This window comes from Danio aesculapii, chromosome 20, assembly GCF_903798145.1.
Source record: "Danio aesculapii chromosome 20, fDanAes4.1, whole genome shotgun sequence".
NCBI lineage: Eukaryota > Metazoa > Chordata > Actinopteri > Cypriniformes > Danionidae > Danio > Danio aesculapii.
Genome location: NC_079454.1, coordinates 15,517,118 through 15,535,720, shown reverse-complemented (window position 1 = coordinate 15,535,720; position 18,603 = coordinate 15,517,118). Strand labels below are relative to the sequence as shown.

At 41.4% G+C, this 18,603-nt stretch overlaps 1 protein-coding gene across 1 annotated transcript in view; it reads left to right on the top strand.

The window, feature by feature from the left end:
• tshr (thyroid stimulating hormone receptor) overlaps positions 1-17,810 on the top strand; it is a 220,833-nt gene extending 203,023 nt beyond the window's left edge. Inside the window, 4 exon segments of the mRNA XM_056480930.1 lie at positions 15,816-15,901; positions 15,904-16,003; positions 16,272-17,044; positions 17,047-17,810. Coding sequence (XP_056336905.1) covers positions 15,816-15,901; positions 15,904-16,003; positions 16,272-17,044; positions 17,047-17,669 — 1,582 coding nt within the window. The 3' untranslated portion in view covers positions 17,670-17,810.
• The last annotated feature ends 793 nt before the right edge of the window (positions 17,811-18,603 follow it).

Genomic DNA, 18,603 nt, shown 5'->3' with positions numbered 1-18,603 from the left:
TCCACCACCACGACCAGTTTGATGAGCCTCATGTTTATATAAGAATCTTGGAGGAGTTGCTTCATTTAAACTATTATAGTCATTTTGTTTCAGCCAGGTTTCAGTGAGACAGAGTGCATTAAGATTGTTATCTGTTATTATTTCATTTATGATAAGTGCTTTAGGTGCTAGTGACCTGATGTTTAGGAGACCAAGCTTTACGAAATTTGTATTTTCACTTTTTTTTTTCTGGTTTGACTCTTAATAGACTTTTTTTCTGGAGCACACAGTACGTTTATTTCTTGATCTAATAATACGAGGAACAGCCACGGTCTCTATGGGGTTAGCCAGATATGTATTGCTGTTATTTAAGTGGGACGAACAAGAGTCTATATGGTTAAAATGTGAATTTTATGAATTTTTACTTACTAATTAGATTGAACAAAGCGTCCTGGAGATGTTGTCCGACAGGAGTTCAGCTCCAGCTCAACTAGGATGCAGGCCGTCAGCACAGAAAAGCCTAGGACACTCCCAGAAACTTTTCCAGTTATTGGCAAAGAGCAATAACTGTTCTTTACACCATGTTAAAAGCCATTCATTCAGAGCAAAAAGTCTACTGAACCTTTAATTTCCTTAACGGTAGGTAGGAAGCGGTCCAGTGGAGGACGACAGCACCGAGGCTCTCGGCAGCGCTCAGAATAGTAGGTATCTGTGCAGAAATACTCTTAACGCGGGCACCAGAATTTGATAAAGTGTAAACAATTTTTTAATCCAGCAACAAGTAAAAGTATAAAAATAAGTATAAAAAAGTATAAAAATAAAAACATGCATTACCTGCTCTACTCGTAATGTGGTCTACATGTTAAAAAGTCTGTGCCAAAAGATACTGTATAGGGAAGTCATCATGTCAGTTGAAGTTGTGATTTATTGAAAATAAATCAAGTATATGACAACAAGATATAACTTCGGCAGTAGCAAGACATTTTATAGATTTTGCACATGACGTTAAACAACTAGAATGCATAGGTATCGAAGAAGTATTTGAGTTACATTAGGAGGTATTCTGAATAATAGATTATTACAAAGATAAGCGCTCTGGATTCATAAATTAAAATCACTTACACCAAGAGGAATGGAGGAATTAGAGCTTTCTGTGTTTCTTTAACAGTTTGTTGTTTAGCTATAATATTATGAATCATGGATTTTGAAGATGTACTGATACAAATAATGAGATGAAACTGTCAGATTTTCATTGTATTGATGTAGACATGAATAAGTGAATGATGATAATTGATATGCTATTTTTCTGTGAATAATGTTTTGAAGGTGAAGGTAAATATTTCTTGTGTGGTTAATTATGGTATATTTAAATGAAAATGAGTTTTTAATCAAAGTGGCCACCTAACTAATGACGCAATGTGATTGATTGTGGGACAAAAGGGTGGAGTGAGAGGATTGTGTCACACACCGAGGAAGGCACTGTGCCGAAATTTTTGTGTTTTGTATCACCTAAGAATGTAAAAGAAAAACTGTATGAAGCAATTATTTAATAAGTGCAAATCATGACCTTCTGATTAATATTATTGGGAAGATTAACACACAACAAAATGTTTTTAAAAATGCGAGCGCGCATTAGCAATGTCTGTAAAGACACTTGGTGCAAGCACTTAAAAATGCATCTGTTCAGGCTGCCATCTTGGTACCTCCCAAAATTAACTCCTCAATAAATGTCAATACAGTTAGTGATGTCATCACAAATAGACTGAATCAGAAACATTGACTATTTCTCAATTCCAAGAATGGAGAGAACGAACTTGTGTTCATGTTCTTGTGAAGAGTGGTCTTGCCGAGTTACCTCAGAACAATGAACTCGGAAGACTGAGAATATAGAACATGTCTTAATACACATTTTAATATGAATATCAGCAAATAAACACCCTTGATGTGTTTATTAGGCCTTCATGTAAATGTTTACTTTCACCAACTCATTTAGAAAAAAACTTCTTTAATAATATATCTTTATAAAATGTTGCACTTTCCACCTCCTTTGCTCAGCCACAATGACTTCTGGGACTTTTTGAGTGAGTACTGTGCTCAAGTCTGCATCGATGCATCCTCGATATCAAGAACACATCTGGGTTCTTTCACGCTTTCTCTGTTTTTTCTTTTCTTGAGTGTTACAACTAAACTTTGGCAGTTGATTATGATGTTATACTAGAACACAAGGACGCTAGAATGCTTAAGAAAGCCCATTGGAAAACAGCCATCATATGATTGTTCATTTAAAGATGTTATTATTTAAAGTTGCAACTTTTGAGTGTATGGATTTGTATTTTCAGTTTCACATTCTGTGAGTTATTGTGTGACTAGAGCTGTAGTTGATTGCAACAGAGAAATATTGGGAAATCTCTGCAGACTGATGCCATTTCATGCCATTCCGCCTTATAATCTTAAAATGTGATTACACTAGGGAATCATTCAAATACTAGCTCTAAAATGATGTTTGTGAAGCAGCAACGGTTTCTGCTGTTCTGACGCCAGTTGCAGATGTGAATGAATGGCGGGAAGAAAGTAGTTGCTCTTGTTGTAAATTTCTCTAGTCTGGCTCACGGCACTAAAACTGTTGTGAAATAAGACGAGCCCAAAAAAACAGGGAGAACTTTTGGGTATCTTCAAAGTAGAATCCTTTAATAAGAAGAACTCAGCGTGGCATCATTGAAAGAAACTCTCCACTGGCACAGCAGACACTCAGTTATACAGTTTTACAGACATTGATACATGTAGGTGGGGACAGTCTAAAACATAGCATGCAAATGAAGTGTTGTTGTCGGCAGGGTAAATTGCCTTTCCAGGCCCAACCTCAAGCATATAAGTACCCATTTTAGCATTAAAACAGTGTGCAAATGATGTTCTGGAGACAGAAACCAGTTGACCAGCTTGAGAAGACAATACTTACAGCTGTGCTGCTGTGAAACTGACAATTTGCATTACTTTGGAGACAGTCAGGGCTCAGGAAACCAAGACATTTTAAGGTCTGTCACACCTTAAAAACTACTTTTTAGTTATATATAGATTATATAAATTTATATTCCCACACTCTTATAAAATAATTTTGAAACTTTCTGTGTTTTATTTTCTTCTTTATATACAGAATTATGCCGTCAAACAATTGTTATGCCGTCACACTCATAGCAGTGCAATGTGGCTGTATATCGTCACTAGTGGGACAATAAGGCCCAACGCATGCCTCCCACCAGTACCGATTTTACAGCCACATCGCATTGCTAAGAGTGTGTGATACACACACACACATACACGCGCACGCACGCACGCACGCACGCACGCACGCACGCACGCACACACACACACACACACACACACACACACACAAAACAGTATTGTCCACTTTTTATTTGTATTTAGCCTTTACAAACAAGAAATGTTAAATAAACTATCAAATAAATAAAACTCTAAGATACACACACACACACACACACACACGCACACACACACACACACACACACACACACATACATATATATATATATATATATATATATATATATATATATATATATATATATATATATATATAAATATATATGTGTGTGTGTGTGTGTGTGTGTGTGTGTGTGTGTGTGTGTTTCGCAGTGATTGGTTGCAGCTGGAAGGGCATTTGCTGTGTAAAACATATGCTGGATATGTTGGTGGTTCATTCCGCTGTGGCGACCCCAGATTAATAAAGGGACTAAGCCTAAAAGAAAATGAATGAATGAATAAAAGATGCAGTATTAAAAACACACTGTTAAAAAAATCCGTTAAATTTACAGAAAAATACCAGCAGCTGCGGTTGCCAGGATTTTTCATTAAAAAAACAGACATTTTATAAAACTGTTAAATTTACGGTAAATAACCGTATTTCATGAACTGAGTGCAATTATAAAAAAGAGGTTTATCCTGCATAGTAACTACACATTTACATTTAAATATAAGAAGATGTAGCATAACAACAGATGCCTTTAATTCATCTTGGACTTACACACAGATGCTACTATCCTCCACAATGATGACACAAAAAAAAAAACGTTTTACAGTATTTTGCTTTTTTTTTTTTTTGATTTTACGCAAAACTACCGGCAACTGTGGTTGCCAGTAATCTACAGTTTTTAACATTTCACATTTGTAAATTCAATTTAGAGAATATTTCATTTAAAAATACATTCCGCAGTGTGTATTTTTCCTCGAACACATTTAACCCCTTAAATCCCAGAGCAAAATCCTCACTAGTGTCCTCACTACAGAGGGTTGAACACTCAGGCAGCGATGAAGGTAATGAGATAATTAAGTGTCTAATTAAAGGAGGATTGAGAATTGTTTCTCTATTGATGAACAACTGTTAACAAGCAGAATCACTGAAGGAAAGAAAAACAAGACCAAATAACACAAATTACAGCCAAAATCAAAGATGAAATCAACTGAAAATAAAACTCTAAATAAAATAATAATTATTAACATAAAAATAATTACACAATAAAACTTTTATTTCTCAAGATCTCAGCAGAGATCATTAAACAATTCCACAAACATCAGGAGCTTCAATTATTGTTGACCTTTGACTTTGACTATTTCTGTCACATGAATAAAAAACTCTTAATGAAATTTCTGTTGCTCATTTGAAGTCAACATGATGGAGGTCAGCGTCTGCTTTTGATGGGCTCTTCTTCTTGTTTTAAAACTAGTTTTTATTCTGGCTGCTATAATTAATTGTGATAATTACACTATTTGAATATCATGAAAAGCCAAAAGAAAATATAAGAAAGAGTCTGAGAGATTAACTATGAGATCAAATCCACCCTCCCTGACTTATTAATTCATTCAATATCATGTTAGTTCTGTAAGAGATATTAACAACATACATAAATGAAACCACTGGAGCTTCAGCAGTCAATGATGGTTTAACAGGTCTAAATACACCATTCACAATGAAAGTGTTTGAACTGTGACAAAAACTTTTAAACACACAGACATCAACAAGTATTCTTTGAATCTCAGTAATTGTGACAAACAAAAAATAAAAAACTAATAAAAAACCCTGAACAATACAAAACACTCTACTGAAATATTACACCCCAAAAACAAAATAAAATAAAGACAAAGAAAGAAATTGTAACAACATAAAGCTGGATAATTTATTCAAGCTGCAATGCATACTGGGAGTTTTGTATTTCAGCATGCATTGCGGCATGAATGAATTATGCAGCTTTTTTCTTTTTAGCAATCATGGTTGAGGTTCATATCCTGATTCTTGATCTCTGTGTGTCTTTTTGTGCGTGATGCTTTAGTTATTAATTTTTAATGTTTCCATCCTAATTGTTTGTTGCCCCTTCATGAAAAGCTGCAGTATCGTCTCAAACAGCATTAATATATATATATATATTATATATATATATATATATATATATATATATATATATATATATATATATATATATATATATATATATATATATATATATATATATATATGCAGTTCTTTTTTCCGAATTAACTTACAAAATACTAGAAATTGTATCTGTTACAATTAAGTACATGCAGCATATTTTTTCTTTGCCATTCTTGCTATAAACGATAAGTTTCAGAAACATTAAGGTAGAAAAATAAAGGTTCAAGAACCCAACTTAAGTAACCTCTGATCTCCATGATGGTGAGGTCAAATCAAACATTTTCAATAAAAATATAAATCTCTGGTAATTATCAAATATTCTTTGCAGATATGACAGAAATGAATTCAAACTGTAATCAGTGATTTAATGAGTTGTTTAATTATCTGTTTTAATTCAGTTGGTTTGGCGTGAGGCTGTGTCTGTAGTTTTATTTCTTGTTCTTTTCTTCAGTGATTCACTTATTTGTGGTCAATCACATTGTCTAATGGACTAAACTGGTGACAATTCAGACACTCTGCCTACTTTCTCAAAAACAGGTTAGATCTGTCTTTGAATCTCAATAATGGTGACAAAAAAAAAACTGAACAATACAAAACACTCCACTGAAATATTACCCCCCAAAAACAAAATAAAATAAAGGCAAAGAAATTTTAAGAACATAAAGCTGTATAATTTATTCATGCTGGGAGTTTTGAACTATGCTGGCACCCAGTAGGCACTGCAACATGAATGAATTATGCTTTTTTTCTTTTTAGCAACTGTGGTAGAGGTTTATATTCTGATTCTTGATGTCTGTGTGTCTTAAGGTGCAGCTAGAGTTCTCAAGGTTTTGTTCATGACACTCCAATTATTAATTTTTATTATTTCCTTCCTAATTGTTTGTTGACCCTCCATGTAAAGCTGCAGTAATATCCCCACAACAGCATTAATATAAATATATTTGCAATTCTTTTTTATGAATTAACTTATAAAATACCAGAAATTAGGTCTGTAACAATTAAGCACATACAGTTTATTTTCACATTGCCTTTCTCACAATAACTGATGAGTTTCAGAAACACAGTTACAACAGCCAGAGAAACATTAGGATAGAAGAGTAAAGGTTCAAGAGCTCAACTAAAGCAGCCTCTGATCTCAGAATCAAAAAGAGCTTTATTGCCAGGTATGTTCACACATACGAGGAATTCACTGAACTGAAGTGCAGGTATGGGGGAGGCGGGGGGTGGTGGAGGTGTTAATGGTGGCGTGAAGAGCAGTTCAGAGTGGGTGTGGGGGGTTTTCTCAAACCGGCAGTAAAACTCATTCAGGTCGTTTGCAAGTCGTTCATTGTCTACAGTGCTGGGGGATGGCGTCTTGTAGTTTGTGATGTTTTTCAGACTTTTCCACACAGATGCTGAGTCGCTGGAAGAGAACTGACTCCTTAGTTTCTCAGAATAGTTCCTTTTTGCGACTCTGATCTCCTTTTCCAGTGTGTATTTGGCCTGCTTATACAAGGCCCCCTCCCCATTCCTGTAAGCAACCTCCTTGGCCTGACGTAGCTGTCTGAGTTTTACAGTGAACCATGGTTTGTCATTGTTGTATGTGAGTTGAGTCCTGGTAGGAATGCACACGTCTTCACAGAAACTGATATAAGATGTTACAGTCTCTGTGAGCTCATCCAGATCGTTTGCAGCAGCTTCAAAAACACTCCAGTCAGTGAGGTCAAAACAGGCTTGTAGATCCCGCTGTGTTTCGTTAGTCCATCCCTTCACAGATCATAATACAGGTTTGGCTGTTTTCAGTTTCTGCCTGTAGGTTGGAATGAGATGAATCAAACAATGGTCAGAGTGTCCCAAAGCTGCTCGTTGGACGGAGCGATATGCGTCCTTTATTGTGGTGTAGCAGTGATCCAAATGTTAAGGTCTCTTGTGGGACATGTAACATGCTGTCTATATTTTGGCAGTTCACGGGATAGTTTTGCTTTGTTAAAATCCCAGAGAATGATTAAAACAGAGTCCGGGTGTTGTTGCTCTATCACCATGATCTGATCAGCTAGTTTCTGTATCACCAGGCTCGCGTGCGGAGGAATGTAAACACTGACGAGGATGAACGAGCAGAACTCAAGCGGGGAATAAAAAGGCTTACAGTTAATAAACAGTGCTTCAAGATCTGGACAGCACATCTTCTTAAAACTGTTACATCTGTACACCACCTTTCATTAATGAAAGGATAAAAGAATCCCGCCACCGCGCGATTTCCGCGTTGATTCTTTGTCGCGATCCGCTCTGAACAGCTGATAGCCCGGCAGGTGAAGTGCGTTGTCCGGTATGGTGTCCCTGTTTGTCTGAGAGAGCAGAATGAGTTCATCTATTTTGTTGGGTAGAGAGCGGAGATTTGCCAGATGGATGCTAGGCAACGCGGTCCGAAATCCGCGCTGTCTGAGTTTCACAAGCGCGCCTGCACGCTTTCCTCATCTGCGCGCTTGAAAGCGTTGAGTAACAATGTCCAACAGAACATCAGATAAATCCAGGTATGGAAAAATATTTGGTGGTGTATGTGCCCGAATGTCCAGCAATTCGTCTCTGGTGAAAGTAATTGTAGGAATGTTACTCAAGACAGGACAAACTAACAAAAACACAAACACTACTGCAGAGCATGACACGGAGGCAGCCATCGTCATCGGCGCCATCTTGAAATCTCCACGATGGTGAGATCAAAGGAAACATTTTCAATAAAAAATATAAAACTCTGTTAATTATCAAATATTCTTGCAGATATGACAGAAATGAAGTCAAACTGTAATCAGCGAAGCTGCTAATGCTGTTTTTATTTTACTTCCCAAAACATTCTCTTAAAAGACAGGTAAACGTTCTCTAAAACATTCTTATCCCGTTCAATGGTAACATTATTAAAATATTATACTCTCTAACATTTTCAGCAGGTATTTTGTTCTAGTTCTTATCCTTATTGTCCTTAAAGTCAAGACAATATTCTCTAAATATTCTACACGTTTGTTAATAACATTATTTGTTTTCTTTTTGTTTCCGAAATGTACAGTAACAATATGACAGACACAAAACATTCTCTATAACCATTCATTCATTTTCATTTCTTTTCGACTTAGTCCCTCTATTAATCCGGGGTCGCCACAGCAGAATGAACCGCCAACTTATCCAGCACGTTTTACGCAGCGGATGCCCTTCCAGCCGCAACTTATCTCTGGGAAACATCCACACACACTCACACACTACGGACAATTTAGCCTACCCAAGTCACCTGTATCGCATGTCTTTGGACTGTGAGGGAAACCGAAGCACCTGGAGGAAACCCACAAGAACTCAGAGAGAACATGCAATCTCCACACAGAAATGCCAATTGACCCAGCCGAGGCTCGAACCAGCTACCTTCTTGCTGTGAGGTGACAGCTCTACCTACTGCGCCACTGCGTCGCCCCTTCTCTATAACCATTTAAAATATTTTATTTTATTGTAACTATGTAAAAAAGAAAGTTTAAAGCACTGTATTTTCTTACATTCTTGTGCTCATTGTATATGTAACAAATAAAACAAAAATCAGGTATATTTAAAACAAGAATAATTTTCTGACACATAATACTAATTTTACTAATTCTATGAAATACTAATTAATTGTCACTTTAAATCTGTATGCTTTGCCACTATTTTTAAACCACTAGGTTTTACTTATTTGTCTGCAATAAGTTTTTGAACATGACATTTTAAATATTTTAATAAGTACAGATTAAAATTAGTTAATTGTCTTTCTGTCTCATTATTGAAAATAAATCATATTCTTATAACATTTCTCTAATGTGACTGTGAGAATGTTACTTTGGTTTTATAAAACATTGCTTTATAAGTTTTCTAAGAGAACATTGTTTAATCTGGTGCCATTTCAATAATCTTAATAATGTTGTTAAAATGTTGCAGATAAAATATGCTAGCTTTGTTCAAATGTCTTTATGCTCACATCTCACATCTCAATGATGTTCTTAAAACATTTATCTAATGTGACTGTGAGAATGTTCTTACTTTGGTTTTATAAAACATTGTAAAAACGTTTTCTAAGAGAACATTCTTTAATCTGGTCCCTTACCAACATTTTCAAAACATTGCTAGAATGTTCTTGTTCATTGTTTTGGAAAAAATATTATTTTTTTGAACATTCATTGGAGAAGAAGGTTGCTGGTTCAATCCTCGACTGGGTCAATTGGCATTTCTGGGTGGAGTTTGCATGCTCTCCCTGCGTTCGTGTGGGTTTCCTCTGGGTGCTCCTGTTTCCCCCACAGTCCAAAGACATGTGGTACAGGTGAATTGGGAAGGCTAAATTGTCCATAGTGTATGTGTGTGAATGAGTGTGAGTGGATGTTTCCCAGAGATGGGTTGCAGCTGAAAGGGCATCTGCTGTGTAAAACATGTGCTGGATAAGTTGGTGGTTCATTCCGCTGTGGCAACCACTGATAAATAAAGGGACTTTAAGCCGAAAAGAAAATGTATGAATGAATATTACATTAAAATGTTTTCTTTAAAAAATTAATACAACCTGTAGGGAATGTTAGCCAAAGTTGAGAGAATGTTCCCTTTTAGCTGGGTAGAGCCATCATTCCATTCGGTATATGGTCCGCATGTAAGTGTAGGCCAGATCTGGCCCAGAAAAGGATCAGTTTTTGGTTCATTTGGGTGAATTTTGGCTGATGTGTGATATTGCTATGGCTTAATTGTGGCCCAGATCTGGCAAACAAGGAACGGACTGTCCAAGTGACATCATTCCATGCGGTATGTGGGCCGGATTTGAGCCACATGAATGTTGCTAACTGAAGTGTGTTTTATACTTCTATTTGGATGTGTAACTTATTTGTAGTGCAAAAAGTTACTGTGAGTGTATTTGAAAGAAGCATGAAATGAGTACGAGTTATTATGCATGTATAATTATCAGTACCCTACAGCCCAAGACCGGATACTCAATGAAGCTAAGCAGAGCTGAGCCTGGTCAGTACCTGGATGGGAGACCACATGGAAAAAATTAGGTTGCTGTTTGAAGTGGTGTTAGTAGTCAACCTGTGGTCTGTGTAAGTCCTGATGCCAAATACTGTCAGTGGGCACCTTCTTTCAGATGAGACATCAAACCTGACTCAATGGGGTCATGAAAAATCCCATGGCACTTCTCGTAAAGAGTAGGGATGTAACCCCGATGTTCTGGCCATATTCCTTCCACCAGCCCTTACCCATCATAGCCTCCCAATCATCCCCCTCCACCGAATTGACTCTATTACTATCTTTCCAGTCCACCAATAGCTGGTGTGTGGTGAGCGCACTGGCACCGTTGTTCTGTGGATGCCATTGCATCATCTAAGTTGATGCACTATATATAAATACACATTACATTACATTTAAGATAAATCCATGCCTAATCCATTTTAATATTGTAGCAAAGTTTGATATTGAGGGAAGAAGAAGACAGGGTCGGCGATTCAGGTAAGCCGTAAAGTTTTTTTTTTTTTTTAAATGAGTGCACAACACCCGTAGTGCGTGTGTGTGTGTGCTCTCTCCCTCCTCTCCCGGCTGCTCCTTCTGTTCTCCTTAAGAAGGTTGTCTCTCCGGCCCAATCACTAGAATAAACAGGTGTTATTTATTATTTCTGATTGGCCTGCTGATTAGCCGCCGGGCTCCAAGCCTGCTCTCCCCCCTCATTGGGTGTTCGATCATGCTTACCTCTCCACATACCCCCACCGCCAGCCTCAGGCCGGGGAGCCGTCCGGACCCCCAGACCCTGATCGGATGCATCCGTCTGTACAGAAAGGGGAGAGCAAAATCAGGAGCGTGCAATAGTGGCCCCCCGCAAAGTATAGATTTCACCTTTGAGAAGGGCCTGTTAACACTGCTCCGACCATTGGACTGTATCTGGTCCCTCCTTTTTAGTGAGATCAGTCAATGAGCTGACGAGGGCCGAATAATTAGGGACAAAACGCCTATAGTATCCTGCCAGCCCCAAAAAACTGTCTCACCTCCTTCTTGGTCTTAGGTCTCGGACAGGTGGCAATAGCTGCAGTCTTATCAATTTGGGGCTGCACCTGCCCGTGGCCTAAGTGGAAGCCCAGATACCTTACTTCCACTCGCCCAATTGCGCATTTCCGTGGGTTAGCCGTGAGCCCGGCCCGCCTTAGCGCCGACAATACCGCCCTCAGGTGTTGCATATGCCGCTGCCAGTCATTACTGTAAATGATGATGTCAGCTAAATAAGCAGCGGCATATGCCACGTGAGGGCCGAGTATTTTATCCATCAGATGCTGAAACGTTGCCGGTGCCCCGAACAGCCCGAACGGAAGTGTCACTAATTGGTGTAGTCCAAACGGCGTTGGTGAAAGCCGTTTTTCTCGCGGGATATTGGAGTCAAGGGGATCTTGCCAATAACCCTTCGTTAAATCCAAGGTCGAGTAAAATCGAGCAGCACCTAACCGGTCGAGCACTCGTCAATACGCGGCATTGGATAGGCGTTTGAATTTCGACACCGCATTTACCTTGCGATAATCCACACAGAACCGGACCGAGTCGTCCGTCTTGCGGTACCAAGACAATCGGGCTGGCCCAGTCGCTGTGGGACTCTTCTACTACTCCCATTTTCAACATATTACTCAATTCTTCCTGAATTACTTTTTTCTTGTGTTCAGGTAGGCGATACGGCCGGGTCCCTAATGACCACGCCCGGTTCGGTCTCGATATGGTGCTGAATCAGGTTAGTACGACCGGGCAGGGCCGAGAACACATCAGAGAATTCACGTTGGCGGTGCCGGATATCGAGAGCTGGCTCGCTGAGAGATGATCCCCTCCGGTGACCAGAGCGCCCGGCCGTTCCCGGCCGGGGCTCTCTGGCCCCAGGTCATCCTCGTTAGTAACGAGCGTAGACAGCGCCACTTCCTCCGGCTCCCTCCACTGCTTCAGCAGATTAATGTGATAGATCTGACGTGAATCAGCTCTGTCCGAACGAACCACCTCGTAATCGAGATCACCGACTCGTCGTGTGACCACAAACGGCCCTTGCCACTTGGCGAGTAATTTAGAGCTGGAAGTGGGGTAGCAGTACAAGGACCTTTTATACTCCCTGTGCAAATTTACGTAGTTTAGTGCCCTTGTCATATCGCCGGCGTTGGTCATCCTGAGCCTTAAGCAAATTCTCCGTAGAGAGCCGCCCCAGTGTGTGGAGTTTTGCTCTAAGGTCCAGATATACTGAATTTCATTTTTACTATTAGAAGGCTCGTCCTCCCAAGCCTCTCTAATGACATCCAAAACCCCTCTGGGCTGTCTGCCATAGAGAAGCTCGAAGGGGGAAAACCCGTGGAGGCTTGGGGAACCTCCCGCACAGCAAATAACAAGGGCTTCCAACCACTTATCCCAATTGTTCGCGTCCTCGGGAACAAATTTACGGATCATTGATTTAAGCGTGCGATTAAACCTTTCCACCAGCCCGTCTGTTTGTGGGTGATAGACGCTGGTGCGAATGGATTTAATGCCCAATAATCCGTAAAGTTCGCGCATGGTGCGTGACATGAACGCGGTGCCCTTGATCAGTGAGAATCTCCTTGGGATTCCCACTCGGGAGATTATACGAACAGAGCTTCCGCAACACTTTTCGCTGAGATGTTACGTATCGCTACTGCTTCCGGGTAGCAGGTTGCATAATTCACTAGGACTAGTGCAAACCGGTGCCCGCGTGCGGATCGCTCTAATGGCCCGATGAGATCCATACCAATTCTCTCGAAGGGCATCTCCAAATTGGTAAAGGGCGCAAAGGCGCTTTTGGGGTGGCCAGTGGATTTACCAGCTGACATTCACGGCACGCAGCGCACCATCTGCTGACATCACCGTGAATGCCCGGCCAAAAGAATCGGGTCATGAGGCCGATTTAATGTGGCCGCCTGATCTAAATGTCCGGCCATAGGATTAGCATGAGCAACCTGGAAAAGAATTTCCCGACGGCACTTTGGTACTAATAATTGGGGTAGTATCTTCTTTTGTCTGAGCGTCTTGGGTAACTCGATACAACCTGTCATTAATGATCGCAAAATATGGATAGGAGAGGGGCCCGGGTCAGGCTGGAGGTTTCCCCATCTATCACCTGCACTCTTCCGAGTGCATGTCTTAGCGTGTCGTCACGCGACGTTCCAGGGGAAAGTCTTTACACGGGAAATTCCCAGCCCTTCCTCTGAGACAGCGCGTGACGTCACCGCTTGGGATTCCCCCAGCTGAATGACACACCCCCTACCCGGCGATTTCTTCTTCCAAGACACAACCCGCACATAAGACCCCTAATAATCTATTAAATCCAGGCCAATTGGTTCCCAGAATTAGCGGGTGTGTAAGTGCGGGTTAACTGCTTCCTCAACCGCTATGCTTTTTACCCTGGAATTGAATGTCTCGCCGTTAGCGGGTAGTGTATTACATCCCTGTGCACACACCCTTACCCTTACTGTGCGGCTCGTATCCAATGCCGTGTCTTGAAGCAGGCTTTGGTGGATGGAGGTTTGGTTGCACCCCGAATCCACCAAAGCTTGATATGTACCCCCTTTTATACTCACTGGTATCCGGTATAGCCCGTCGCTGACCGGGGGCGATGATTGGCGTGGCGGGACCAAAATCAGCGCACCCACCCTCCTTTATGGAGCAGATTTGTGGGTGTGCTGTTCTCGCCCCCGCGACGCCAATGCATCGGCCCAGCCCTTCTCACTATACCCCCAGGGCCAGCAAGACCAACCGATTCAACCGGAGAGAGGACCCTGGCGCTGTCTGGGGAACCGCCAGGGGGTCGTGGCTCCACCCCGCCGTCCGGATATGGACCCGCCCATCTTGGGACGTTCGGCAGATCCGCCTCTGTGCACCGCCATCTGGGTGCTGGTTGTGGGCGGTCCCCGCCGTCTGGGCCTGGGAACAGGAGGAGAGAGAGGGAGAGGGGGAGAAGAGAGAGAGGTTATTTCGCCGACCCTGGACCTCGCCACCAGGTGATCCTCCGCCAGCCGGATGGCCGTCTCCAGATCCTCTGGCCGGTGGCACTGGACCCACTCCGATGTTCGGGAGGGGAGGCGAGTGATGAATTGCTCCAGCACCACGGCATCCACCAGCTGGTCGGTGGTTCCGGCCATCCTTCACCAGCCATCTGCGGCAGGCGTCACGGAGCTGCTGAGCGAACACGAAGGGCCGGCCACTGGCAAGTCAGCTCTATGGAGCGGAAGAGCTGACGCTGCTCTTCCGGATTGCGGCCGTCCCGCTGGAGAACGGCTCGCTTCAGTGTGAGCGTACTCCAGGAGATTCTGGGCCGGTAGCTGCTGCACGGCAATTTGGGCTTTGCCCTGACAGCAGGGGGATAACCTCTTACGGCCACTCGGCCCCGCGGCCAGCACAACGCCTCTGCCAACCTCTCGAAGAGGTTCAGGAACACTTCCGGGTCATCCTCTGGTGCCATCTTCTGTAGCGAGATGGGAGGTGGGCAGCAGATGTCGGAGCGGGCCCGGATCTCCTGGGCCAGCAGACTCCGGATTAGCTCGCGGTCCTTCCCGCTGGGCCTCTACAAGGACTTGGAAGCGTCGTTCCAGATTTTCTCTCAGGTCCCCCAGCGCAGATGTTGTTGTTGGTGGAGGGCTGCGAGCGCCTGGATGACTTCGCACATGAACTGGAAGACGGAGGTAACCATTCTGGCAGCAAAGTTTCTTCTTCTTCCCGGGTTTCGGCACCACTGTAGCAAGTTCGATATTGAGGGAAGAAGAAGACAGGGTCAGCAATTCAGGTATGCCGTAAAGTTTTATTTATTTTTTAAATGAGTGCACAACACCGTAGTGCGTGTGTGTGTGCTCTCTCCCTCCTCTCCCGGCTGCTCCTTCTGTTCTCCTAGAAGGTTGTCTCTCCGGCCCAATCACTAGAATAAACAGGTGTTATTTATTATTTCTGATTGGCCTGCTGATTAGCCGCCGGGCTCCAAGCCTGCTCTCCCGCCTCATTGGTGTTCGATCATGCTTACCTCTCCACAAATATATTTATTTTTCACTAGGATTCATCATGGTGTTCAATTTGCATTTAGGATTGAAAATTACCTTAGATTATAGGTACCTGTCAGATACAGCAATTTAGAACCACATTTGAATACAACAAACAAATCTGAATTCATGAAATAAGTTTGCTCTTTACTTTATTGTGGTTCTAATACCTGTAAATTTTAGATGTGTCCGTTATCTGACACACCAAGTTATCTCTTTCATCTCACACACCTTTACCTTCTGTTTTATCTCCACATATTTAGGATGTGAGGAAAAATGCAAGAAAGGAAACAAGGAATAATGAAAACTTAATTGCAAATTGAAGAGCTTTTTTCTGATTTATTGAGTGTCTTATGTCTTCTTTTCTCATTAGTGATGTGTCAGAATCAGGAGTTACTTCTCTCCCAGCCAGAGGGTTGGATTCACTTCGGGAACTCTGTGCTCGTAATGTTTGGGCCCTTAAAAGCTACCACCAATCAAGACTTTTAGACACTTAGTTACAGCAGACTTGACCTACCCCAGCCACTGCTGTGCATTCAAGAATTTGAAGAAAAAAAGGGGGTGTGTGGCTACAGTCAAATCTTAATTATTGTATGTTAGATAAGTAAATATAGGTATGTGTTTGTGTGTGTCTCTCTCTCTCTCTCTGTGTGTGTGTGTGTGTGTGTGTGTGTGTGTGTGTGTGTGTGTGTGTGTGTGTGTGTGTGTGTGTGTGTGCACTGTCACATAATTAGTTATAAATATTATGTTAGTTTTAGTTTGAATGCAAAATGCTCTTCTAAACATATGTGATTTTGGTTGTAATCATAAGTATTTTTGCTTTTGACAGGTTCATAGAGGAAATCATTTGTAACCTGACTGCTAGAAAGAATCAACTTCAAAAGAGATCTGTGAGAGCTTTTACAATTCCTGGAGTGCAGAGCAGCATGGAACCTGGCATCGACTTGAGTGATACCCTCTTCAGAGACACTTATGATCACCAGGATATTTTTGGCAATGTACATTATCACACTTATTTTGACAAACATGCAGATGATAATATGGGTTTTGGTGAAACACTGAAAAACCCCCAGGAAGACACCAGCCATGAGTTTGACAGTCGCTATGACTACATTGTGTGTGAGGAAGGAGAGGAGGTTGCCTGTTTCCCTGCTCCTGATGAGTTCAACCCTTGTGAGGACATCATGGGTTTCAGCTTTCTACGTGTGTCTGTGTGGTTTGTCAGCTTGCTTGCTGTGTTGGGAAACCTGCTTGTACTTTTGGTGCTTCTGACCAGCCACTACAAACTGTCTGTTTCAAGGTTTTTAATGTGCCACCTGGCCTTTGCTGACCTGTGCATGGGCATTTACCTACTGCTAATTGCTTCTGTGGACCTCCACACACGTTCCGAATACTATAATCATGCTATTGATTGGCAGACCGGTCCTGGATGCAGCCTAGCTGGATTCTTTTCTGTCTTTGCTAGTGAACTATCAGTCTACACCCTGACAACCATCACCCTGGAACGCTGGTATGCAATCACGTATGCAATGCGACTGGATCGTAAGTTGCGTCTCTCCCATGCCTCAGTCATAATGCTGGTCGGCTGGATCTTTGCCTGTTACTGGGTCTTATGCCACTTGTTGGTGTCAGCAGCTACCAGAAGGTCAGCATTTGTCTGCCCATGGACACTCAGACACTGGTTGACCAGATCTACATCATATGTGTACTTGTTCTTAACATCCTTGCTTTTGTAGTCATTTGTGTCTGTTACATCAAGATCTACTGTGCTGTTCACAATCCCAGTCATCAGTCTAGCAACAAAGACACCAACATTGCCAAGCGTATGGCCGTGCTCATATTTACTGACTTTCTCTGCATGGCACCAATTTCATTGTATGCTATGACAGCTGTTTTAGACCACCCACTAATCACTGTGTCAAACTCCAAGATCCTGTTAGTGCTGTTTTACCCTCTGAATTCCTGTGCTAACCCTTTTCTATATGCCATCTTCACCAAGGCCTTCCGAGGGGATGTCTTTATACTGCTCAGCAAAGTGGGTCTCTGTCATCGCCAGGCTCAGCTCTTTCGAGGACAGACAGTATCTTCAAAGGCAAGCAGCAGAGGAATCACCAGACATGAGAGGGAGCAAACAGGAGCAAATGAGACTCCTATTTCTCTTCTGGATTTTCCAGGCAAAATGACAGCCACACAGCAGCAGGAGGACAGTGACGGACAGGACGCTTGAAGCATATATGTGTTTTTTGGGCACACTGTGTACATTATATAATGCCTGTTTAACAACAGTAAACAGCAGTGCAGAATTATAGCCTCAGTATTACCACACAAAGGTTCTATCCAGCAAAGTGTTGTGTGTATGTGGTTTGAAACAGACAATAAGGGGTTTTTTTTAACTTTACTATTGACATTAGTTTATTTGAAATCTATTTGATGTTATAGTTAAAACCTAAATTATTAATGATCTGTCTATCAGTTTGACCAGCGTCAGACAGAACATAGTTCTCAACTAGTACACTTTAGCAAACAAAATAATAATATATACAGTTGAAATCATAATTATTAGCCCCCCTGAAGTATTAGCCCACCTGTTTATTTTTTCAACACATTTCTAAACAATAGTTTTAATAACTCATCTCTAATAATTGATTTATTTTATCTTTGCCATGATGACAGTAAATAATATTTTACTAGATGTTTTTCAAGACACTTCTATACTGCTTAAAGTGACATGTAAAGCCTGAACTAGGTTATTAGGTTAACTAGGCAGTTTAGGGTAATTAGGTAAGTTATTGTATAATGATGGTTTGTTCTGTAGACTATCAAAAAAAATTTGCTTAAAGGGGCTAATAATTTTGACCTTAAAATGGTTTAGAAGCACTTTATGGAGGAAAGGAGGAGAAGCACTTTAGCATCGAGAGCAACACCGAGTAAGTACATTTAGACCTGTTTTCAGTTGCTGTGTTTGGTTAGAGAACACTTAAGACTTGTCTTCAGCTGGTTGTGTATGGTTGTTGGACATTTAAAATTGTTTTCAGCTATCTGTGTTTAGTACTAGAAAGTTTTAGCCACTGTTTCCTTTGTTACTGTAAGAGCTTGTGTGCCGAGCTGAAGGTTTTTTTGCGCTCCCCGCCGCTGCAGTTTCGGGTGTTTTTTTAACTTGA